The sequence below is a fragment of the Odontesthes bonariensis genome, chromosome 3 (assembly GCF_027942865.1).
Source record: "Odontesthes bonariensis isolate fOdoBon6 chromosome 3, fOdoBon6.hap1, whole genome shotgun sequence".
In the NCBI taxonomy this organism is placed as follows: Eukaryota; Metazoa; Chordata; class Actinopteri; order Atheriniformes; family Atherinopsidae; genus Odontesthes; species Odontesthes bonariensis.
In genome coordinates this window covers 18,609,372-18,635,148 of record NC_134508.1, presented here as the reverse complement: position 1 = coordinate 18,635,148, position 25,777 = coordinate 18,609,372, and the positions used below count along the sequence as shown (strand labels likewise).

General features: G+C 44.2%; 1 protein-coding gene across 4 annotated transcripts in view; it reads right to left on the bottom strand.

Moving 5' to 3' along the window:
- Positions 1-25,408, bottom strand: part of rassf5 (Ras association domain family member 5) — a 28,241-nt gene extending 2,833 nt beyond the window's left edge. Inside the window, exons 1-4 of one of the 4 annotated variants that reach the window (XM_075460709.1) lie at positions 24,502-25,408; positions 11,244-11,371; positions 2,340-2,453; positions 1,170-1,497 (exon numbers count right to left, since the gene is read on the bottom strand). In XM_075460709.1, coding sequence (XP_075316824.1) covers positions 1,170-1,497; positions 2,340-2,453; positions 11,244-11,371; positions 24,502-25,315 — 1,384 coding nt within the window. In that variant the 5' untranslated portion in view covers positions 25,316-25,408. Of the gene's footprint in view, positions 1-1,169; positions 1,498-2,339; positions 2,454-7,478; positions 8,520-11,243; positions 11,372-24,501 lie in introns of those variants that run through there. The other 3 variants (XM_075460711.1, XM_075460712.1, XM_075460713.1) reach the window with 3 other exon arrangements.
- Positions 25,409-25,777: the final 369 nt, after the last annotated feature.

Genomic DNA, 25,777 nt, shown 5'->3' with positions numbered 1-25,777 from the left:
AGAAGTTAAAGGCGGGGTAGGGGTTCTTTTTCTGGAGCGTTTTTTTACATATTGCTTGAAATACTCTTCACACCCCCATTGCAACCAATTAATTAAAAGTTTTGACACAAATATGAAAAGTTTTAGTGGCCTCTAGAACGAACAATCCAGGAAAAACACTATCCAATCATCCTGAACGGACTGTTAACGATGATTGGATTCTGATGCGTCTATCAAACTGCAATCTGCTCCTCCTTCCCCCTGTGCGCGTACCCTGCTTTGTGAATGAATTACGCGTGCCCAGAAGCTTGGCAGGAAGCTAAACTAGAGCCAGCTTGGCTAGCACCTAGCATTATTAAACGGTTCATTATGATGTCGAAAGGTATTTTCTTACCTGTGAATCCGCCATGAGAAAAAGTTAGCAAAAGTTAGCCAAACCAATCGATGCTTGCTGTCAGAACAGCGCTCGTGCACCTTTGTGCTCGTGAACAAGCATTGCGCGTTCATGTACTCTAGAGGCGTGGCTTCGGGGGAAGTCTGAAGAAAAGGGTTGGGACTTTTGACCTGTGCATTTTCAAAATGCAGCTTCGCTGAACTCAAAATCCAGGATCTCCTACCCTACCTTTAAGGTTCTCACAGAAGGGATCTTTGACAGCATTTCATAAAACTTGGGACCCACTGCTGGCTTATAATAGTAATAGTCTTGATGTTACTCCTGACGATGCCGAGGACGCTTCTTAACAGTTGGAAAGAGAGAATACCCCCCCTCCACACACTTTATCCGTTTACTTTCTTCTCTTGTCATTTATCCTTTTAATTATTATTATTATTGATTTTTATTCATATATTATTTATTATTATTATTTTATACTTTTTTATACTTCAATTTTTCAATTTTTCTCTTATGTTGCCATATGCTGTATAATAACTACGTTGTTTGCTGTGACTACATCTGACATGGGTTGTCGGGAGGGGCAGTTATGTTAGGGTTCTCTTTTTGTCCTGTTTCCTTTTTTTTAAATTTTGTACTTCACTTTAAAGCAGACGCTTCGACGCAATGTGAAACTGATATCTTTTTTCCTTCTGTACTGTCTGCAAAAACTCAATAAAGAGATTTGGGGAAAAAAAAGAAAAAAAAGAAATGCGTCCTGCAAAACATGCCTCCCAGTGCCTAGCTGTTTTTTCCTCACCCTGCCCGTCGCGGTGCGTCTGCCTGTACAAGGCAAACTTGCGGGGATTGTCCAACACCATGAACTTCTTCAGCAAGCCCTGAATGACCTCTCTGGTGGTGGTCAGAGAGCTGATGTGGAGCTGCTTCACACAGTCACTTGGTAAGTAGAAGGAGGTTCTCTTTTCAGCACACCCACTGTCCGTATCGTCCTGGTCCTCTGATGCCCGCCGGCTGCCCGTCAGCCTGGACACTCCCTCTGAGCCTGTCGCCTCCACAGCAGGGACCGTTACTGGTCGACTGAGCCGCAGATGGACCTTTATGAAACCTGTGTAAGATCCGTCTACAGCCTGATGCACACAAGAGAAGACGGAGAGAGTTCTGTATGATTATGTTTACACAGCAGGAAAGAAGAACTGTGTATGTGTGTGTGTGACCAGAAAAATCAAGAATCATCTCCTTTACGTTCTGCCATATTTTCTAACTTTTAAAAATCTTAATCCTGTTTGTACAATTTGTGAAAAGCCAAAGAGCAAAATTGGGAATTAAGCTCTGTATCGTATCTTCAGGCTACGTAAAGCTACGTGGCTCCTGGGAAAAACTTTATATATTGAAAGTAAATATGAGACATGGAAGTGGCACTGATTTTCTCATCAAACTGTAACAGGGGCCCTGAGGTGCAAAACACTTAAGGAAATCAAACAAAACAGAAAAAAACAACACCTACGAATCCAAGACGCTAATAATTAATAAAAAATAACTATAAAAAAACGGAAAAACATGTCTTAAGCATTGTTTTGTGTTCTCTTTTTTTCTGTAGCTTGGTCTAAAAGGCTGTGTTTTTAACTTAGTAGCCCTTTTGTTGGCTTTAGGTTTTGTATTTTCCATTTTTTTCTTGTTTTGTTTTGTAAAATGTGTTTTCTATTTTGTTCTTGTGTTTAAGTTTTGCTTAAAACCTGCTCCAAATAATTTAGTCTCTTTGCAACTTTTTTAACAAGTTTTCCAAATCATCAATATGTCTTATTTACCGATAAACTACATAAATTCCCTTTGGAATAAATAAAGTAGTGTTTCATTTAATTAAAAGAGACATATATAAGAATATAAAGCTTTATTTGATAAATCATGCGCCTATAATTAGTGTTAGTGTGCCTGATTTAGAGTGTGTGTGTGTGTGTGTGTGTATACTCACCAGTTTCATGCCATTTTCGGAGACTTGAGCATTATACTCGTTTATCCTGGTCTGCACGTCTTCCTCTGACAGGTCTTTAGTCCCTTTCTCCTCTTGTTCTTTTGTCTCACTCTGCTGAAAACAAACAAAAAAAAACAACAAGTGCATAAGTGTTGGCATGAGTAATACAAGTGTTTTAACCAGCAGATGGTGCCACTTGATCCTGTCCTGTACAAATCAAATAATTAGTCTTTGCTCAAATTTATAAAGAGACGCAGCAGAATCAGAGGTGCCTGCATCCCTTTGAAAAACTGGGCCTAAAGACTTGCAGGAATACGTGCTGTCATACTGTAATTGTTGATAACAAAGCTAAACGGGGTGATCTCCAAGCTCTCCTGTCCTCCATCTTTGACACTGCTTGATAGAACAGCTGAATCTTTGACTGTGATCGATGGGGATGCCCATACTCACCAAAACACCTCTTCTTCCTCAGTGCTCTTACACATGGGAGTCAAGAAATGTTGTGAATGGAGCTAATCACACGTTCAGCATCACAGCCTGAGAATATTGACAGCGTTGCCTCCCTCTCATTCATTCTTCTGACACAGAGAGGGAAGAAACCATGACGGAAGGGAGGAGGAGGGGGAGGCAGTAAAAGAAGCAAGTAAGCGGCGAGCAATGATGAAAGAGTGGCTGCTGAGCCAGCCTTAGCAACACAGAGTTTGACTAGGTTATTTTTAGTACAGTGGGATGCATCCTCTATCTTACAATAGTCCCCCCCCCCCACACCTTCATCAACAGTTTGTGTGCACTTTCTGGTGTAGAGGGAGAGTGTGAGAAGAAGAGCAAATGTGGGGCAGGAATCTTTCTCTGAAGGGGAGTCCTCAGCGTGTGCGATGAGGTCACTATTTCTTTCAATACATGCGGGGAGAATGGGTTCATATGTGTGTGTGTGTGTGTGTGTGTGTGCACATGCAGAAACTGAGGCATCCTCATGGTGACAACCAACACACATACAGAACATAAGTCAGTCCTGGCTGACAACATCAGAACAAATAAGATTCAAGGCTGATTAGCAGCTGTTGCTTGGAAATATTTGTCCATGAGAGGGTAGAAAACAGAGAGTATGAGGTGTGTGAATTTGGCCACTCAAAATTTGGCACTCCTCAATGCCAATTATAGGCCCAGTCATAAAGCTTAAATAAACGCCAAAAGAATAACCGAAAAAAAAAGGTTATGGGAGATAATATTCTTTCGGTGTATCTGTGTTACATCAGAGATCACAACCCTCTGTTCTCTATGTTTCAAGACCCATAAACAGTGAGTTTACTGACCTATTCACATCCATAGAAATAAATAAAGATCCTTAAATTGTGCTGGAGCAATGTCAAGCGAGTGTTGTGTAATCCAGGGTTAGGAAAAGAATCTGAGGGGTATGTAGGAGTCAACTTGTTTCACGAAATTCCTCCCAGTCAACAGCAACAAAATGAAAAGAACCTTGCAGGAATTCCTGCGTTTGTGTGCGAGTTTCCAAATGTATCGGAGGCAGTGCCCTTCCCTCCCTTTCTGCATACCAGTGAGAGTGATTGAACAACAATAGAGTTTGACAACGGTGAAGCTTTTGGCCCCGGGAGCCCACAAAGTCCTGGCTGGATCAGGTCATGGTGGAGCAAATGACCGTGAGGCCACAGAAGCAGAGTGATGGGAAACTAAATATACAGTGATGACAGGAGTTAGCACTCTAAGCAAGTGCGTGTGAAGGCATGGGAAATATAATTTGTCCTTTAAGCAGTCATTTGTCAGTCTGAATCTCTCTTCTATCAATTTAAGTACCCATCAAAACTTATTTGACCATAGAGTAGGTTTAGTAGGATCATTTAATGATCTCATCAACATTTTCAATCGTTTGTACCAAATAATCCACTTTTGTTGAATTTGCACCTTTAAAAGTCCCCCCTCTTTTTTTTTTTATAGTACTGAGATCATCTCTTGTCGCTTTCAAGTTGTAACATCACTCCATTTTCAGCACCCACTCACAGTGGGAGGCATGTAGCTATAACATCCCTCATGAGACAGGTGATGCGCAGAGTGTGTCCTTCTCTGAATGCTAATTTGACAATTAATGGTACACTGAACCACTGAAGCTCAGGCTTGGGGCTATTTATAAAGTGCGCCCACTGATTGTTTTGTCACTGTCTGGTGAAAACTATTATATTGCAGGTGACATAGACTGGTACAGTCCATGTTATCTGGTCCATCAGTATTATCCTGACAGATGTCATATAGCTGAGAAGTGTAAGATGTCGTTGACTGTTATGTAAGCATTTTTTTTTTTGTATGCCATGCAGATTCACACACAACCTCAGGGCGACAAGAGTGACTCTGCTCACTGTGATGAGATTGGACATCAGAGGTCATATGACTGCTGGAGATGTCACCGCAAAGCACTCACTACTAAATCATGTTCTAAAACATGCCCCTTTGGATAATTTGACCACCATTTTTGTTCACAGTGGATTACACCGTGCGTGTGTGCACACACAGTATTTGTTTGTGTGCGACTAAGGAAGAAGATGACACCTTTGCACACATTCAGGTGCTACAGCTACGCTTGGTTTAAGTGTTGAAGAGGAGAGGCGCAGTCAACAACGCGCACGCAGGTTCTGTTTCACAGCTCTGAGAAGGCTGCGTGCCATCACTGCCAGCAGTGCATGCGCACATGCACACGTGTGTGAATGGACAAACAGTCACAGGCTTCTTTCTATCATTTCAGAGGACGTTACAGTTACACATGTTCATTTTCTGCAAACTTACTCTAACCTTGTTTATGTAGATTCTCACAGAAGGTAAATGGACTCTGGCTCTTGAACATGTTTCAGCCTTTTGGTTGAGAGATTTTTATATTTATTTTTATTTTTATTTAATTTCATTTCATTTCATTTCATTTGAAATTTTATTATTTTATTATTATTATTATTATTATTTTTAAATGCTAGTTTTAAAATGTAGCACTCTGAGGTCATTTAGTTGATGTAAAGTGCTTTATAAATAAAATATATTATTATTATTATTATTATTATTATTATTATTATCTTCAACCTAGATTTAACCTCTTTGTAATCTAGGGCTGTCAGAATTATAACATTTTAGTAGACTGTTTATTTTTTTGTCATACAAATTATTACGATTAACAATTTATCTGTCTTTCTCTATTCACTTCTAACCATTCTAAGGAAGAACGGGTTTTTATTGGAAATTAATACAGGAACATGAATAAAAGCCTTCTTAACAAAAAACAGCACAAGGCAGATTTGACGTGTCCACAGCAGAGGACAGGCATGTAATGAGATAAGGTCATCAAAAGGGCATCAGCTCTATCAAATGGTCAAATCTCTGTCTGTTTCACCGAGATGATTAGGACCAATATGCAACCATGACAACAATTATATCAAGTAATTAGAATTACCTGATTAAATGCACATAATAACAGCCCAATCCATGTGTTTAACCTAATATTATATGTTTTGTGCGATAAAGACTTGCTTTTTTGGTCAACTAGCACTCTGCGACATACATTAACCAGCCGCCCACACGCTTCTTCAGCACCAGCATCAAGGACAGCCGACACCATGCATAGGAGCATGCATTCTATAGTTGGCAGAGATGTTACTCATATATTTGCATTAGATTGGAGAAAACTGCCACCCCTTGTTTTTAACAGAGCTACACACATGCGCGGCATGCACACACGTGCATTAAAGCTGGCTGGCTAATCTGGAGCAAAAGGCTCAGCGCTGGAAATAATTCATAAAGAAAAAGAACTCCACTGATTCAATGGATGCATCTTTGTGTATTTCAGCGCACGTGCACGGGGGAAGCTTTAACAACCCAGTGACACATATTTAGTACGTAACACAAAAAAACTTCTGACAAAGTGTCCATCCACGGGACAGCACGTGGATCTTTGCATACCTTTTTTCCATATTCAAACAGGGCTGCTTTTAGCGCCACAGAACACGATCCAGTTCCTGCTGATGATGTACAGCACATTCCCTTCCATGTTCCCCAGCGAACAATAGTGCAATATTAGATTTCACACAATTTTCTCTTGGCTCTACGGTGCCAGGGTAATAAGCCTCCATGCCAGCTTCCAGACAGACGAGCTAACCTCAATACCCTTCTGAGTCAACATGGCAGCCTCCCTAACTCCTCATGCTGACAACACAGCTGGTCAATTATTCAGAGATTAAACCTTCTCCAAATCAAGACACCAAAGGGAGTGCAGGACAAGGACAGCGAGAGGAGGCCTGAGAAACAATTTACATTTACACGCAACTGGGTTTTCTGACTGGAAAATCAGCCACTGAGTGTTAAACCCCAACAAAAAATAAACCCCACTCCGGAGGGCAAGCAGCGATGTGTATGTGATGCTAATGGTTCATTACAAAATTGTGTGTGAAGCGACTGAATGCAGAGCAGAGCATAGCAAAAATCTCAGGAAGTGCCAACAAAACCATGAGTTGCTATGGTAACTACAAAGTACCGGTAATAGTTGCCACCGCGCACAGACATGCACACACTCACACACACACACGCGCTCTACTGCAAAAGTATCAGCTTTGTTTCTACAGAAACCTCTCCCACTCGCTGTAGAGAGGAAGCCATTATGGAGTCTGCCCGTTTAGATCATTAACGTCCGTGCTGAAAGGAAGCGAACGCGTTATCTCTGGAAGCGGTGTTTAGGAGATGGGAGATGAGGCCACACGGCAGCAGGTCCTCACTCCGCACATAGATGTGTGTCTCACTGACTCTTTAACAGTCGTTCACTTGACAAATGAGCTGCCTGAGGCATCAACCTCGATGAGAAAGCCGGCAGATCAGTTTTACCCAATGCAGATGTGTGATAGTAAACCCCTCTTACACACTCGCATGTGTTCGCCCCCACACACACACACACACACACACACACACACCTAGAGGCCTGCTTAAACAACAGCACCACTTCCTCCCATGACTTCTGCTTTTGAAGTACATGTTTTTTTTCGTATAAATGTCAGTTTCTTTCCCAGCACCACTGAGACACCAACCATCTTATCCATTCCAGCATTTCCTGATATTACAATTTCATCCATCAGAGTGAGTATCATACAGATTCTGTACCTTCGCTGCGTGCTTGGCCTTCTGGAAGAACGAGGTCTTGGCAGTGAAGAAAGTGAAGTCCTCACTTTCGTCATCCAGGCTGCAGTACCCGCTGCTCATGCTGTTACTGCTGGTCATGGAGGAGGTCAGCACTGTATTGACAGTCATGGAGAGGTCCACGAGGACAGCTTCTGGCACCAGAGCAGCACCAGAGCAGCACGTTGACAGCTTGAGGAAGTGTTGGATTGTCTCGAGAATTGCAGGTCTGAAGTGACACTCGGCCACAATCAGAGTCCACACGTATCTAACTGTCCTTTGCTCATCCAGAAGAAGTCAGCGCTCCTCTGCTGTTGCATCCAGGGAGTTCAAACCCACCTGCGAGGGCTAAACAGGTGAACTCGGCTCAGATTCGGCACTTTGGGTGCCACCGGAGAGGGGACCAGGAAATATGAGAGTGAGCACAGACGTGTCACTTCCTCCTGGCGGGTGTGTGAGAGAATGCTCTGATGCTGGTGTCACAAACGGGCTATATAGTACCTGGCCATTTGCAGCTAAAAGACCGGCACGCATTCACGCACAGTTTGGGACTCCTTTCCACACACACACACACACACACACACACACACGCATATATAGGCACCCAGTGGTGTCAAGGAGTCAGTTTACAGGTCGGTTTCAAGTTAACTCTGCTCACCTAAGGGCACCTGTTATACCCACAAACTAATAAAGACTTGCATGCAATACCACATCCTGCTTTGGTCCTGCTCAGTGTCGCTGCGAAGGAACAAATGACAGCTCAGTTCACGTCCTAGTTGCAGAAGCAGCTGAGTTATGCCGGTGTTTATTTGTCTAAGCATCCATCCGTGGCTGGAGTCAGGAGTGAGCAGCAGCAGAAGATATCTTGGTGGCAGCGCAAGACGTTCTCCTCTTCTGTCCGTTGTTTTGGCAATACCATCAGAGACTGATTCCTCCCACTCTCGCTTCTCTCTTTTCCCACTCTCCTCTCCTCCCTGCCTGTCTTTACTCCCTCAGTCTCTCGCAGCCTCGCTCAACCATCTGTGGTTGAGTGCGTTATCAGTAGCTCCCTCCCCCTTCTCCCTCCACTCTCTCTCTCTCTCTCTCTCTCCCTTCCTGCAAGCAACTGCACCCTGCAGAGCATGGCCACTTCCTCTCACAGAAGACGAAAGCAAGACAGAGGCAGAGGCATGGGTAAACAGACAGAGAAATGCTGATGAGGGAGAGAGATATGCGGCCTCTCAGCTTTTGAGTTGCATACGTCAAAGCAGCGGAGACAGGAAGCGGCAGCGGGTCTGAGAAAGATGGCTGCTCTGTTGACGTTCTGCTGCAGCATGCGACGGTTGACTAGAAACCAGCAGAGGCACCATAAATGGGGCTTTTATGTAGGATCAATCCATAATAACGGCTAAACTGTCAGCACCCAAACCAGCCAGGGTCAGATGGAGAATATGAATGCATCTGCACAAACACTGCAGGTTTGATGCTGAAGCAGCCAGTTTATGTTGCTCAAAGTGAGATTGAGAAAATAATGAATGGCTGCCTCCAGAAAAGAGATTACACTGACCTCTAACCTTACACTGACCGCATACCCTGGCAGTGACCCACCTTGTCAAAAACCAGCTAATGCCCCTGTCAGCTCTGATATTGATTGCACACATGTGCCTCTTTCTGTAATATGATTTTCAAATGTACTTGGACACAATATAAGTCGGTTTACGTGTTATGGGAGTGCTGTGGCATGCAGAGACACTGTTACCCCCTTTTATGGGATGTCTGTCAGGTTTGAGTCAACTCAAGAGTGATGACTTGCTGCTCCGCTCTTTGCTTCTATCAATTTAATCACTGTGGGGGAAGACAGCAAGCGGGGGATGCACACACACACACACACACACACATACATACACAAATGCATACTAAACAGACGCTCCTTTTGGCCCAAGTCAATAAACCCCGGTCAGTGTGCTGAATGTGAGCACGACTGCAGCGGCGTAGATGCGTGTTGGGGTGAAAAGGGGATCAATTTTTGCTGAGGCACACACTTAGTAACAATAGATGGGAAAAACACAACCTCACACACAGCCACAGCCATAAAACCGAGCAAATAGAGAAAGGGGACTGCGGGAAATAAACTGTAATCTTTCCTCTGGTTTGCAGTACCGCTGTGGTGCTTTCTATGAACCAAACCACAGCGTGCACAGAGAAGCAAGGCCCTGGGTTCAAACACATCCAAGCAACGCTCGCTTGATTCCAAATTGCAGCTCATTCTCTTCATCGACACAGAGGTTGAAAAGTGTTTAATGATTGTATATTAATGTTTTTCAGTAGCAGTAGCAAACGTTTAGCCAACCACAATCAGTTTGTAATATTTGTTCGAATCATTTCCATTCATCTGAGAAAAGAAAACATCTTAATTCAGCTTAGTCTCACACCATTTTTTCCATGCTGTATTCCTCTATTGGTAAGTAACGTAAGTCATGAAACCAAGTGTGTCTTCTTCACGAGACTGATGAACATTATGAACCACTGTAATAGTTGCATACAGTGTACATAAAACACTGTCAAATCAAAATCAAATACTGTATTTGTATGATCATCGATCATCAAATAAACTTCATAATGATAAAAACCCAGCGTTGGTTTGTGTAAACTGCAGGAGCTGCTGTTAAGCAGTTAATGCACCAAACAGGACACCAAACAGGACTTTTGGGAAAATGTGCACCATTTATCTCCATTCTCATACTTCCAGGGCAGCGTGAACATTTGCTCCTGCTCTCTGCAAGGATAGCACCACTAATGGCACGCTGCCGGGGGTCTAATTTAGTCTAATCTGGCCCGGAGCATAGAGTAACTGCCAACAGCCTGCCACCCAGGCTCGTGTTGTTCTGTGGCTCCAACCTTCTCTTGTACACAATATGTGTATCAGTGTATGGGTTATAGTGTGCGGACAAAACTGCGTGGGAGCAGAAACACTGTTTTAGGTTCTTGTGTCCTACTAGGTGCCTCTGCAAAGAATGAGTGAGGAAATATTCTAAGGCTGAATTTTACTCAACCACTACTGTATAACTTTGTTGGTTGTACAGTAAGAAAAAACAGGAAGCTGACTGAAAGCTGAAGCTATGAATTTGAACTTCAACTTAATGAACTGTTCTTTCGAAAACTATTCTCTCTTGATTCGGGCAGTTGATTCTTGACTCTCTTGTTGTGAGAGAATAGATTAAGAAATAGTTTAAGCTGACCCAACTACGACACAGCAGAGAAGCATCAGAGAACAGCGAGTAACCTAACTGGTCTGTCTCTGTTTGACAAGACATGAGGAAGTGAGGACATTATGATCCAGCACCGACAGGATGAAACAAGCCAATAATGCGAGGAGGTGATGGGGAGGAAAAACATGGGGTGAGGGTGGCAAGAGAAGGGGAGGAGGAGGATGCAGATGGGTGCACATGTGACGTGTCTTCTGTCCTGAGAACATTATGAGACCAAAAAAAGCAAACAACTGCTTAAATGAATCCAAAAGTAAACGGTCAAGGAGGGACAGCGTGTTGCGTGATCTGATGATGGTTGTGTAAAAGTGTAGGCATGGAGAGATGGATCCTATTACCCAATCCTGAGTCACACACGTACACACAGCACACTCATAAAAGGTGGTCAAACTATGGAAAGGGTTTGCTATTTCTCAGTGTCCCTAAAATAACACGTCGTTCACCACACCGTTTTCTCAAGTCTTACTTCCTCTAAACAAAAGCTATTTATTTTCTAAGTACTCACTTTGCGCAGAGGAGCTGTAGAGGAGCAGTGGCTTCTGGGAGATTGGGTTTCTTCTGGCTCCCTGTCCCTCTGGTTGCAGTCGAGTTGGACCCGACTCTCACACTCCAGGTGGCAGGTGTAGCTGCAGTCTGATGAAGACGAAGACACAGCGATAAGAGATAACAGCAAACAGTAAGATGGAACCAATCAGAGAGCAGCAGTCACTATTACACCAGTGTTTGACTGTGTAATAATAACGATTAATCTCCTGTAGAAGTGTGAGTTTGTCATAAAGAAGGTAGCCCAATTCTGATTAGTTGGCTCCCTCTACAGAGAAATGGCTCCATCTAGTGGCTAAAACCATACTTACACATACAATCTGTAAGCATAAGCGAAACATAGCTTGTTTTAGATAGATAGATAGATAGATAGATAGATAGATAGATAGATAGATAGATAGATAGATAGATAGATAGATAGATAGATAGATAGATAGATAGATAGATAGATAGATAGATAGATAGATAGATGGATACTTTATTAATCCCAATTTATATATTGTCTACAGAGAGATTCATGCAAGATACAAACAAGACAACAAAGCCAAATAATGTGATAGCAAAGAAAAATACTTCAAGGCTTGAATACCTGCTTTGATCAAGCACCTTGATTTAACCGCTGGAGATGTGTAAATGTGTAAATCTGCCATGTAAGATGAAGCCTTCTAGTGCAGATACATTAATGAGGGCATAACGGAGTGATACTCCAATTAAACATTAAAGGCCAAGGAAATGTTGCCGGTTCAGCTGTCCTGATATGGCCAGCTCTCATCTGCTGCTGAGCTAGAAATAAAAAGATTGAGATACTTCCTCCAAAACTCCCAAAAAAACATTTCCAAATAATTCCACACAAGTTATTCTCTGCCTGTTTCTATCTCTCAGACTTTACTGTGGTCACAGGCTTTCCTGCTAAGACGCACAGCCTCAGCTCTCACTTCTCCCTTTAGACGGCGACACAATCCAGGCTGAAGCAAAGAAGACGACAAGGTCTTAAAGCTGCACTGGCAAGAAGAGACGCTGTTTCGGGGGAACTCTGAGTAGTCAAAGGGGGAAAGCTTCTGTAGGGTATAAAACAATGAGAAAGACTAGTCTTTAAAAAACAAATCCTGGTAAAAACAAAACATTTTCTTCCATTTTATATCTGAGCTGTGAGCAGTGCCTAATACAGTAAATAGGCTTGGCCTGTTTTTTTTTCTGCTGCTCTGTCTGCTAAGATATCACAACTGTGTTTCTCACACTCAGCATCAGCACTGTCACCATGGTAACTAGCAGCTTGATGACCACTGCTGAAACAGAAGAGCTCTGCTTCCATAAAGTCATAAGTAAAATACAATGTGTGGAAGTCATCTATTCGATTTGAACTTCAAATGAATATAGAGAACTGTATTTTTGGGAATGAAACACACGTTACGAAAGCCGTGTCAGATAACAGAGTGTAAAGGAACTGGACCGGGTAGTCTGAAACAGGGCGCACGTCAAGTAAATAGGGCAGCTCGTATTCGGAATACTTTGCTCTCTGGAGGTCCCTGCACAGGAGGCGAGGACAGATCTAAGTACGTGTGTGCGCCAGAGCGGTCGGCCGAGATAGAGGGAGAAGGAAGGGCCGCGTCACCTCGCCGACGGGAGGGATGTGTCGAGGAAAGGGAAGAGTTCAGATAAGGCTTGCTCTTCTCATGACAGTTTAGAGGTCACTGCAGAGAGACAAAAAGAAAGGAAGCACACAGGGCAAAGGAAAGGAGAAACTCCTTTCCTGTCCCACGTTTTTTCTTCATTTACTCCCTCCATCCTCAGTGTGGATCACAGACTCTGTCATTGTCTCCACATCTAGCCATGTTTACATCTGTTCCACAGTCATTCTTGAGGCAGAGAATCAGTTTTGGAACAAGGCGACGAGAAGGATCCTGTTGATAATTGGCCGCAAGATTCAGAGATGCTGCTCAGACTGCTGCAAAGGAGCATCTTTCAAGTACACCTGCATGATACGGCACTGTCAGCAAGACATAGTTTATCCAAATTATTCCCACACTGATAAGATGTCTGCCTCTCACAGAAAATGACGTTTCAGCATTTTGGACCAAATATTCACACATGTGCTCATGTGACACGCCGCATAGATTCTGTTCTCAGTGGCTCCAGATCAGCTGTTAAATGGGAGAGTCACAGAAATCACATGATGCAGGCTTTTCACCGTAGGTAACTAAAGGTGTGTGTGCGTGTGAGTGTCCGTATGTTGCAAGAGTGGATATATTTATCAGGTGTGCTTCTGCTAGACGCAGCATGTGTGACACCCAGAGGGGTTTCTCAAGGTTATGCAGGCATGTTAACACAGGTTAAGTCAAAGAGAAAGTAAAAAAGAGTAAAAGAGAAAGTACAGAAGAATGGAGTCGGCTGTATTGGTTCTCGTCTATTTTTCTGAGTGCTTGTGGTTGATTGCAAAGTTAGAGCCCATCCTGTAACAGTTTTGTTGGAACTCGCAGGGGTTTTCCTTTTCTGATCCGTGGAAAGTACGCAGTTATACAGACTGTCAAATGGAGAAGTTCCTTCAAATGAAACACTCTGAGGCAGATTCCCCTCTGCTGGTGTTTCAGGAAGGGTTGTGTTCAGGCTCACTTACTGGGGAATTATCATTGCAAAATCTGATCTTTTACTCCACACATTTGCTTTTGTTTCTAAAGATCAGCACTGAAGCAGGGAAATTATTCCTCGTGTAGTCTACTCAGTTCCATCTCAGGCAATATGCGGTGTGATGCAAAATGAAAAAAAAGGTCATTAAAGGTTAAACGTTTCTAGCTTTTAAGAGTGCCTGCCCCATTACTTTGAATTCACTAAAAAAACCCTGAGCTGATGTGAAATGGTGAGCGGTGCCTGCACAGTCCAGTGGAGATGACCAGTCAGAGCAAATTGGTCCATTCAGGAGGACTGTGGCCTGCCCAGTTTCTGCTTTTACAGGCATTTATGAATTAAGGGCCAGTCAGTTTAAATGAATCTTGTTCTTTTAGTCTTTTCTCAAGTAGGCCGCAAAGCTTCGTTTGATCTTTCAAATGCATCACGATGGATTCTTGTCATTATTCCCCCCTTATTGCTGTCCATGTGTTGCTGCTGCTTTTTTAAATGATTTTTTATTTTTTGGGGCTTTTTATGCCTTTAATGGACGGGACAGTTGAAGAGAGACAGGAGACAGGGAGCAGAGAGAGGGGGAATGACACGCAGCAAAGGGCGCGGGACTCGAACCGGAGCCAGCTGTAGCCTCTGTACATGGGGCGCCTGCTCAACCCACTACGCCACCGACCGCACCTTTGCTGCTACTTTTACGAGGAAATTCCTTTATATCTATAATTTTACCGAACTGTTTCCCCGGATGGATAACGCTGTTCTAAAATGTAGGCACTTTGATGACAGAGTGTAAAATGGGTACAGGACACCAAGAGACTGTAATGAAGTTGTGCCATAAACAATCATCAGCCTCCTCGTGTACGGAGCTTCAGTGTCTTAAGTCTGTGTGTTGTCTCAACATGAAGGAGGACTGCGGTGTTAGGCCGGTCCTGGCTGCATCTGGAAATGCATGACCAGACCTGTTTTGGTGTCTGACCTTCCAGTCTGACAGCTTTTTAACTGATATTGCCTAGCCAGAGAGATCCAGGAAAATGATGCACAGGGAAAGAGATGGAGAGAGACATAGCCTTGGAAACCAGTATGTGTGCACTGGAAGAGATGAGGGAGCTCATATATACAGCATGTAAAGATCTATTTGTGGCAGGTGTGTTAACTTCCACTCTTGCGCAGATCGATAACAGCGCCTGCGATGGGGAGACGGGAATGATGGAGCTCTCTGGGACATTGTTTCTCATTTCTATCTTCAATAATCTTTGTTTTATAATTCTTTTCTCCCCCACTCCCCTCAAACTAAAGGAACCAGATGTTTAACCTCTTTGGGATCATCTAATGTAACCTGAGATGTTCCTGTGTGTAATCAAAAATTGGACTAAGACAGGAATTCTAAGATAGGGGATGTGGGTGGTTGTTTTTTTTTTCTGCGAGACAGTGGGTGTGGAACAGACAGTGGAGGGTAAAAACACAGATTAGTGTCTCTCTTAGGTCATGGAGGATGTCTGTATGGCAGCAGATAGAAGCCACGGACGGTAGGGGGGCGTTTATATTGTATTTACTCCATGTCTGGTTGAGGATGGAGGGGGTACGGGGTTAGGTTATTAACACAGTCTCTAATGAACCTGAAATGAGCTCTGCAGGTCTAAGACAGACTTAAAAGCAGCTTTGGGGTCTTTGGGGGGCTTTAGCTAGTCTGATCCCATCACAGTTGATTTACAGCAATTATTCATGTCCCTCTGTGGGCTGATTATATACAAAAACACACCGTGCTACTCATCCCACAGTTCTGCATCTCTCAGCACATTAGAAATTCAAATATCAAGCTGTTCCATTTTCATACATCTTGCATCATGTCCATTTCTCCCCCAGTTGCACACACAGACATCATGTCATGATGATTATCACTTCACATGATGACCCACCAGACATGAACGAACAAGTCTAATCCAAAAGCTGCATAAAATCTGACCCTCTTCCCCTTGACATCTGTGTCTATTTGGGCAAAAACGTAATTTCATATTCACTACTGACATTGTTCTTCTGCATGAGCAGACTCTGCCTTCCTCTCTCTTTCAACTACAGATGCTCCCCCCCCAAAAAAACCAAACAAACAAGAACTGTGCTCTATTTCTCTACTTTAAATCAAATTCCTTTTCAAATACCTAACTCTATTCAGAGAGCTGCAGATAAATACAGCTGGATGCTCAATGCATTCTGCTTTATGAAAATATGGCAGTGGATGTGTACGATTACTGAACACTTTGGGTTTAATTAGACAATCAATAAAGCATTTTTTGAAGCTTAAACTCAATTTGTTACCATTGCCATTATACACCCAAACTGCAAAATGCAATTACAGATACTAAGCATGGAACACATAATTCTCTTGGCTGAGTGTGGATCAATTCAGTAGTCTCATGGAAAAATCTGGAAATGCTCAGGTGGACACTATCTTCTGGCTTTTATCTGTGTTGGGACAAAATGACGCCGCTTTCATCTGTTAACATGTAGATAAAAAAAAAAAAAATCCATCACTACGTGTAGGCCATGAGAGGTGGCTAAAAGCTTCTGATGTGATCACAAAAGCAGAGCTTGAGTGAAGTCTCAACATCAGCAGCACTCACATCAATCACAGGAAAACTCAAACAAACCTTTAAGTTCAAAAGCTAAATCTAACAAACAGAAAACAGGATTTATTGATATCACTAAAACCTATTACTGGATTCTACATTTCCTATAATGCAATCCATCCATTCTCTAGGCCTCCTGTTCAGAGTTGCCCTTGGCTGCAGCCTATCCCAGCGGCCATCAGTGCATAACAGGGCAATCATAGACAACCACTCACACCTACAGTCAATTTAGAGTCACCACTTAGCTTACCATGCATGTCTTTAGACTGTGGGAGGAAACCAGAGCACCACTCCGGAGAACCACTGCACCTTGCCACCCAAACGGCATGGTTTAGCTTCAGCAGTATCACCCTATCACCCAGTATCACATGTTTTAAACTGCATGTCCCTGAAGTGTTACACAGGCTTTCGCTTTGAATTGTCTGTCTCTAAGCCCGACGCTGATGAGATAACTGGGATTAGTTCCTCACACTTAAGAGCCTTCGACTTCCTTCACATGCTGAGAAGTGCTCCGTACAAAGGGTTAGCTAATGTTGGTGTGTAAAGATGGTGAGGTGCCTCTTTGATAGATTTTTGGAAACACTTCATATGCAGCAGCCCTCAAATGTTGTCCAGGCCTAGTGACGAGAACTTTCAATTGAAATCAAGTCAAAGTCAAAGTCAACTTTATTGTCAGATCTGTATACGTACAGGACATACACAGGCAACTCAATAGTTCAGCGCAGCAGTTACATTTAACTTAAATTAACACTTTAATACAAAGCAGAAATAAACTATGGTAGCTGGTAAAAAGAGTGACAGCACAGTGTGGATATATATATATATACAAAGTCTCTGATATTGACATCAGAGTAAAGTGGCACATGCAGAGTAAGTAAAATAAAATAAATATGTTTATGTGCAAATATATACGTGCAAAGTAAATGTAAAGGTCTTTGATGTTTTCTACGACTAAAATTATGGTATGCAGTGGATTTGGAGTAGTGCAAGTATAACAGTAGTGCAAATAATGTTCAGTTTTGTACAGAGATGAGTGCAAAAACAGTTCTGTGAAATGAATACGTGCACAAACACACGTTAATGGTCATCTCCTGTAACGCAACATTCGTCTCTCCGCCAAACTTTAGACTATTGTCAGTAAGCTATTTCATTCGTAGTTTTTGCAGCATCTAAGAAGAATTCCCTGACATCTGGTGTCATCCACAATTACTTAGGGCAGATGATAGATAGTTTGGACCAAGGAATCCAATTTGGGACAGTTTACTCCTAAAAGGATTAACTAGGTTTCCTTACAGGGAACACCATCTAAAAATAGGCACTATCTGTCTGCAGCAGCCCGCGCTGGAGACGCTGTTTCTCAAGCTTTGAAGGCTGCAGCATGACGTCATTCAGGTGGAGAGGGGTGTTTTTGATTAAGTGCTCCCTGAGTCATGTTTGGTCAGAGTCTTATCACACTTACACAGGAGGATACACGCGCACACACATAAAAGAGCCAGAGCCACATCTTTTTTTAAACTCCGCTGTCAGTCCCTCTTTGGGAACGAATCAATGAATCTGCAGCACCCAGCCCTTTTGCTCCCTGCCTCTTTTCACCCCAGCCACACTTTCTGCTAATGTTACATTATGTATTCATCAACCTCAGAAAAAGAAGGCATTAGCCAGCACTTTATTTGGAGAATACATGGGAAAAATCGATGACATGCAGCCTACAGCAGGACTCACCCGTATCTCAAGTTTCTGCTAGAAATAAGAAAGTCAATATCTTAATGCACTTATCTAAGATTCTCTGAAAAGAGTGAACATGTTTTCTGTGTTTGTATGTGTGACAGACGTCTTTCTGAGGCAAGAAAAAACTGCTACTGCTTTCATCTGACCTGTTTACTAGACTGTTCCCCTGTTTCCAATCTATCTGCAGCCTCTGTCCTCGTGGTTAAATCACACAGTCTTACACCGATAAACACTATGTGCTCTTACACAAAAGCGAGGGGGATGGATTAGCTAATAGGGGACAGAGACAATGACTAACAGGGATGGAGGGCATTGCAGTTCAAAGATAGGCAGACTGGCGCACACAATACACAAACATTTTGGCCTACAGCCGGCCTTTGAGGCCCACCCAGCTTAACCTGTCCACTCATCATCTTTCTCTTTTCCCCCCAAAAGTACCGACCCCTCTTTAAATCCTGTGAAACTGGTATTTCATTTGGTTAGATTTCCATATTTTTTAAAATTCCAGTGTTGCTCACATTCCATTGGCATCTTCATACCTGAGGTGTTAAGCAGAGATCCATTAGAGGATGATCGCCGGAGGACTCGCAAGCTGTCACTCCAGGAGCGAGACTTCGGCAGCCGCTTGAGCAGCCGCCCCAACCGCCGCGACACGTGCCCAAAACAAGCGCTGCCCACTTCCCCCTCCGAGTCACCCCTGACCTCCTCCAGACACAGCGACACCTGGCCGAGAAACGATCTGCCCACTCTTTCGACTCCCCTTGACCCTGCCCCCACCCCTGTACCTTCCCTTGCCTCCTCTTGCCCGGTATGGAGAGATGCTACCTGTGCCATGGACGGAGCATGGTGGTACCATCCGGCAGGCACCGTGTAACCCTCGCTGGCCCTCCTGTCCTGCCGCTGGCCTCCCCTGTCCCTCTGTGGACTGCCCCAGCGCCAGCCCCCCCACTGCCCCCCTCTGCCATCCCAGCGTAGCCACTCTGCCACCGGTGCCACGCTCCGAATAAACAGCCCCCTCTCCACACGCTCTGCCACCCCTCCACCTGTTCTCCTCAACACTCCCCAATGCTCTCCTTTCTACTCTCCCCACACTTTTTCTCCTCTGATCTGCACCTAAACTGTCCTCCACACACCTCCGCAAGGAGACATGAGACCCCGATCTCTGCCGTACGACTTATTCCTCTCTCGTCCTGCCGTCTCTCTGTTACCACTGCTCCCTCATCCCCTCTCTCCGTCTACTGCAGCACCCACACACTCTGCAGTAACAACCAGCCAGCTTAAAGAGACAGACACCCCCAAATACCATCAGCGTCCTAGTTTCTCCACTACTTCCTCTCCTCTTTTACCAGCAACAGGACACTTTCCCCTCTCTCCTCCTCCAATAGTTGACTTTTTCCCTCAGTAGCTGAGGGCATCTTTAGACAAAAGAGCAAAGACATCACAGAGCACTGCAGAGACGGTTAGTGACGCTGCCTCCTCTCTTCTCCCCCTTCTCTGTCTTCTTGCTGTAAAACTCCCCAGCTTGGCTGAGGGTAGGTGAGTCAGCCATTCTCTTTCCCCCCCCCAAACAGTCACATATCTTGTCAGTGTGAAGTGCATATCTTGCTTCAAGTCCGTGTGTATTTGTGTTTGTGTTTGTGTGTGTGGGATGAAATGACGTGCAGTACATTGGTTATCAATATGCAGTGTGAAATAAAGAGATGGATCGGCACAAGGACATCTTCACATGCCCTACTTCTAAAACCGAAGAGTTTTGAGGCACAGGATGTGCTCACCAGTTTCACTCACGGGCATATGACATCTTTTTTTCCTATTTCTCTGAGGTTCCTGTTTTTTTTATAGATTGGGTATCATTACACATGCCATTCTCTCCAGTCCAAACTCTCCAGACTGCCCAATCCTATGGTAGCATGTCCTTAAGAGTGTCTTTCTGCTGTGACCACCCCTGGCTCTGCAGTCCTCTGATCAGTATCCACCAAGGGCGACCTAAATATAGCCTGCCTGAAAATCCCCACCGTTCTGTCATACAAACAGCAGAGTGCAGATGCACATGCGAGAGAACTAAAACATTCAGGTCTTTTCAGGAAGAAAACAAAAAACCCTTATCTGCATGCCCTACATCTCAGCAAGCTTCATTGTGGCAGCGTAATGGTAAAACGCAGTTAATTACAAGTATGATGTAACTGATTTCAACTCAAGACATACAAACTCTGGTTTCACTGCAGGTCTGGCAGGAGTGGCAGCAGTGGTATGTTGGGACATGAAGGTTATGAGCCATTTAACACAACCCACCTCCCATGTTTTCATCTTACACTGTGAATAGGGTTTTGGTAAAGTGGATGTGAAATGGCTGTGAAGGTTCCTAAGACAAGGCCTGCACTGTGCAGGCCAGGGGAGGAGGTAGGGTCAGGAGGGGATGGGGATTAAGGAAATTGTACTTCATATTCTCGAAAAGACACATGGGGAACGTCATGGTGTGTAAACAAAGGAGGGTAACCATGACCATTGATCATTTAAAAAAAATGCGTTTTTACATAAAAAAAAAATTTAAATTCGGATTAAGGGGGATAATTCCATTTTTTCATTTTAATTTGATTATCCGAGCGGAGTTGTATAAAGTCTTTATAAGACTAAGCAGTTTGGTTGGATATTTACATCGCGTCACTTCCTCATCAAACAGTTGTCAGTTGTCAACACTGCCCGCGGTGCGTTCAAGAACTGCCCTGGCTGCAACAACGTGTTACGCAAATCCACCCCAATGCGCTCTCCAGTTCATTAGTGACGTGGTGTAACCATCCGAAATAAAGCATTCGCTCGAACGGCTGTAAAATTGTTTCTATGTTTGAGTTGTTTTATTCCTCAGCCGAGGCTGACTACTCAGCCGCAGTTAGCGCTCACTGCTCATAAGTACATCACACAACCCAATTCAAAGATAAGTTCATGAAAAAAAACTCCTTAAGAGTTCCTTCATGAGAATTTACGGCATTCCCTTTCAGGCGAGCACGGCCGCAATCATTAAACGTTAGTTGGCAATGCTTTTTTCATCTTTTCTGATCATTTTATGTCGCTTTTAGTTTTACGCCACTGACATTGGTCATAGCACCTTTGATCATCAACTTTTTGCTGCAAATCTGACAAATTGGCCCCTCCGTGTTAAAGGTTTCGCTTTTTTTCCAAGTGGCCCAAACAGAAAATATGCCTACGATGATGCTGTCAGTGCAATTGAATTCGAGCCATTAATGTCAACGGACATTTGTTCAAGTAAAGTTGGTCAAATTCTAGATGTTGAGCATCTTGATATTAAGCTTTTGTAAACAGCCAGTAAATAAATGTTTGTTAAACCCTATAATGTGGTTGAATGTAAGGTAACTGCATGAAACTGACATTTTACAGTTCATTCAGTGAAACATATGATATCCAATTACATGTCAACAAATCTGTACAGTCTGCTACTAGGTTTGGCGGTTTGATCACATCAAGCCTCCTTCTGCTACTCAGATGCTAAACCCAGGAGTTCAGCGCTAACATGATGTTAAAGGTGGCAACCATTTAAAGTGTAACCGAGCAAGGGGCACACGTCTCGTTGTTTAACAAAGACTGACGAGACGGGACTGCCAAACGCATTCAGAGAGAGCAGCAGTGCCACAACAGCACGAGTCCTCTAAAGCGTTTAATTAAATATTAATCTGACATCTAACTCTGTCTGTCTGTAATCCCCAACAACTGCACTCCTGGGATATTGTGTAATCCTTGGCTGGGGACGCTCAGGGCTGGGATTAAGGAGGTTGCCATTCCCGTCCCTGACTCCCTACCATTCCAAACCATTTTCCAGCATTAATCCAGGGGAAGAAAACATAGAGAACTAACAAATTAAATCACCAAAAAGTTCCAATTGACTATTAAAATGAAACAACCCAAATACTAAAAAAAAAAGGTTTATAAATCTGCTATAAACTTGACTTTACCGTGCACTTTTATGTAATCGTGTTGACTTACATTAGAAATATCTGTCTTCTATATATGTTATACATCTTATGTGCTATATATTTCCCAGTGCATAACATCTGTACAGCACCAAGCTGACAGGTTGAAAATGTTTCACTATGTTATGACCAGTTATGGTCTGATATGACATAGGGCTTGCATATCTGTGCAGTGTCTCTGTGCAAATGGAGTGGGAAAGCTGCGCCACATATGAGGCTCTGATCGAACTCCCAAGATGAGTAATAAAGAGAGAAAATATGAGAAGAACAAAAAAAACACAAACCCAGATGAAAACCAACTCTGCAACAACAGAGCAGCAGATGACGAGACTGGGAGCTGAGGTTAAACTGACAGATTCCTCTGCAGGGCAAGCCCACAACTGTCCCAGGGGGACGCTCTGAATAGCTGTTCCTATAGGCCTTATATGCAACAAATCCAACGCAGATTGAGGGAGGGTGATAAATTACGAGAGGCAGACGGAGAAAAGCAACGAGACAAAGAATCAGCATGATGGTTGTTTATGGTTGTAAGGCCTCCGGCTCTCATTCCCTGTCATTTGCTGGGTGTATAGTTGAAAGACGACTGCGGGTGCACGTCTGCTGTTTCTATTTTGGCAGTTTCGGTTGCCCTTTTTTTCTCAGAGAATACCTTGAAATGCCTAACTTTGTATTGCCTGGTGACCTCTGTGAGAGTACAACACTCTCACTTCTGATGCTTTGAGAGAAAGAATCATGAGGTTTGCTCCAGAGCACAGCTGCTGGCAGGAAAGTACAGCTAATTAGTTTGATCCATTAAGAGACTGCTGAAGGAAAAAACAAAGCAAAGACTTCTCGGGCTATAAAGAAACTATGTGTGTGTGTGTGTCTCTCTCTGGGTATGTGTGTGAATAGTGCTTCAGTAATCTTTGCTCTCGCTCCAGTGAGCTCTTGCTGATAGCACACTAAATCAGACAGCTCTGCAGTGCTGGACAAACTTGTGCTCTCTCCCTCCATCCCTCACCCACGCTGACTTTTTCCTCGCGAGATTGCGTACAGATCTTTGTCTCTCCTGATTTCCATCACCCTGACGACATCCACTTTTCCTTGGGCTCCAGCTCCTCACATCTTTTACTCTCCCTGCTCCATTTCCACTCGGTTTTTTCTCCCCCGTTTCAGTTTAGTTTCCCTTTCTTCCTTCATTTCTTTCCTCACCGTCAGTTCTTCCCTCGTTTGCTTTATCCCACACTGCCCTGCAGCCCCAGCCTCCCCATGACAGTGCTGCTGACACAATGCCAACTCAGCAGCCGCAGGCTGAACATGAACACACATTTATGCACACACACACACACACTCAACACAGAGCCCGCATGCACACTATGTGCACAGGAAAGCTCACAGAGGTTCTTCAGGTTGAACTTAATGTTTCTGGTGAAAACATGTGTGTGTGTGTGTGTGTGTGTGTGTGTGTGTGTGTGTGTGTGTGTGTGTGTGTGTGTGTGTGTGTGTGTGTGTGTCAACATAGCTAGATTAAACACAGACACATGCTGCTTGGTCAAATTGGTTTTGCTCAAACTTTGTCTCTCTTAGAGTTGTGCAGGCTGGAGTGATGTCATTAAAATGCGAGCAAATCTCAGTAGTCAAGTTTGAAGCCCAGAGAGACATTTAAGCACAATGACTAATGTAAAATCAGAGCAGGATTTTGCTGCTTCGGGGTGGGCTTTCAGGCTCCACAGTAAGCACCGGCCCATGTACAGTGAGGGCAGTGAGTCTGTGTTACAGTATTCGACAGTTTATCTGCCTTTCCTAACCTTTTTTCACGGAAAAATTCTGTTTTGTTGGAGTAAAATTGAACCGAAATCAGCTAAAGTGGTAAGAACATTTCACCTCTGCGGCACTGTGACTTCTACTATCTTTCTTTGGTTGCATTTAACCAGAGTGAGAACTCTGGGAAGGAAAAGCTGGAAGGACTAGATAAGTGGCTTTGCAAGAAAGGATTTTGGTTGTGTCTGTGGAGAAAAATGATTAAAAAATGCCCTTCCATTTCCTGCTGGTTCACTCACAAAGACACGTGCACCATATTTTGCATGCGGGCACCAGTATGGAAATGTTTAGCATTGGGGGCCTTTTTCTATCCAATAACGCAATATTGTTCCAGAAACAACACAGGGACCTTTAAGTTTAAACAGAAACGCAGCCTTTTCCAAACCACCTCATGAGGAGAAATCCACCAGAAACGGTCACGCGGCGTTTGGATGGTGATGCACAAAAGTGCTTGTGTGGTTCCCATACTTACTTTGACACTTGAGTACATGCGCAGTGATCTGTTGGCTACAGGCGTCACACCAGTCCTGCTTCACCGGCATGGCTTTGAAACGGTGTCCTTCGCCTCTTTCGGTCCTCACGCGCGGGTCCATCCCCTGAGGAAAGATGGACCAGGCTTCCATGCGGTGGGGCTCGGTTCGGGCCAGCTTCACCACTCCAGTCCTGCCCTGTGTGAGCCGCTCCAGCGGCAGACCGCCGCTCTCTCCCTGAGGAGAGGAGATGCCCTGATGGTCGCTCTCTCCATTCCGAGAGTTGCGTCTCCCGTGAGGCGCGTCTCGGTGCCGGAGGGATCGTTTATGTTTATTCGCCACCGGTCCGCTTCCCTCGACCCGAGAGTCCTTCAGCGAGCCCCCCCTCCGACCCCCCGTGTTATGGTTTGAGTCACAGCTGATGTTGCAGGCATTGGTGATGTGCCCGGTTTGACTTTCTCGCGTCCCCGTGATGACCCTGTCGTTGCCATCCTCTCCGTCCTGGTTCGGGCTACGTGGCGCCTCCGGTGCGGCCGGGGCACCGCATCCTTCGCAGGGCATCATCCCTCCTCCGGCTGCCGTTCCTCCGGCGGCTCCGAGAGGCGAGGGATGAGTTTGCGCTTCGTCTTTGGGAGTGACTGACCCGCACTCCCCGCCGCTCCCTGAGCTTCTCGCGAACAGCATCCTTTCCCAGGACAATTTCCTCGGCTGGGTGATTTTCTTCTTGCTGGTGGACAGTTTGAGGAGCAGGATTTGCTGTTCCGAGTCCAGCCTGTGCGGACCCGGCTGCTGCCCCACAACACTCACAGACGCCATTCCTCTAATGCTCGCGTGTTTGGCAGTTTGGAGTGTGTAGCTGTTAGTGTTTTCCCTCCGTGCCCCGAATGTAAACTCCACTCCCGCCCGCGACTAATGTGTAGTAGTGACGCAAGGGATCAACAGCTTTAAATGTCGCGAGCGCGCCCGCTTTACAGCGACGGGAGCGCGCGCTAATCCTCTCGTTTATAGCCGACTGCAACGATTAGGTATTATATGAATTGTTAAGAGCTCTTTCACGAGAAAGCATTAAAAGTTTTGGATAGTCGATCGTCAGCCACTCAACTGCAACCAAGGGTTTACCGAAGGTTAAACGGAGCCAAATGAAATCACTAGATTACCAAAAAAAATGAATAAACCAGAAACCACAATCATATCAGAGTGGAGGGATACCAGAGTCTGGATTAACAAGTATGATATGTAGAATATGACGATGAGCCATTTAAATACTTTATGACACGT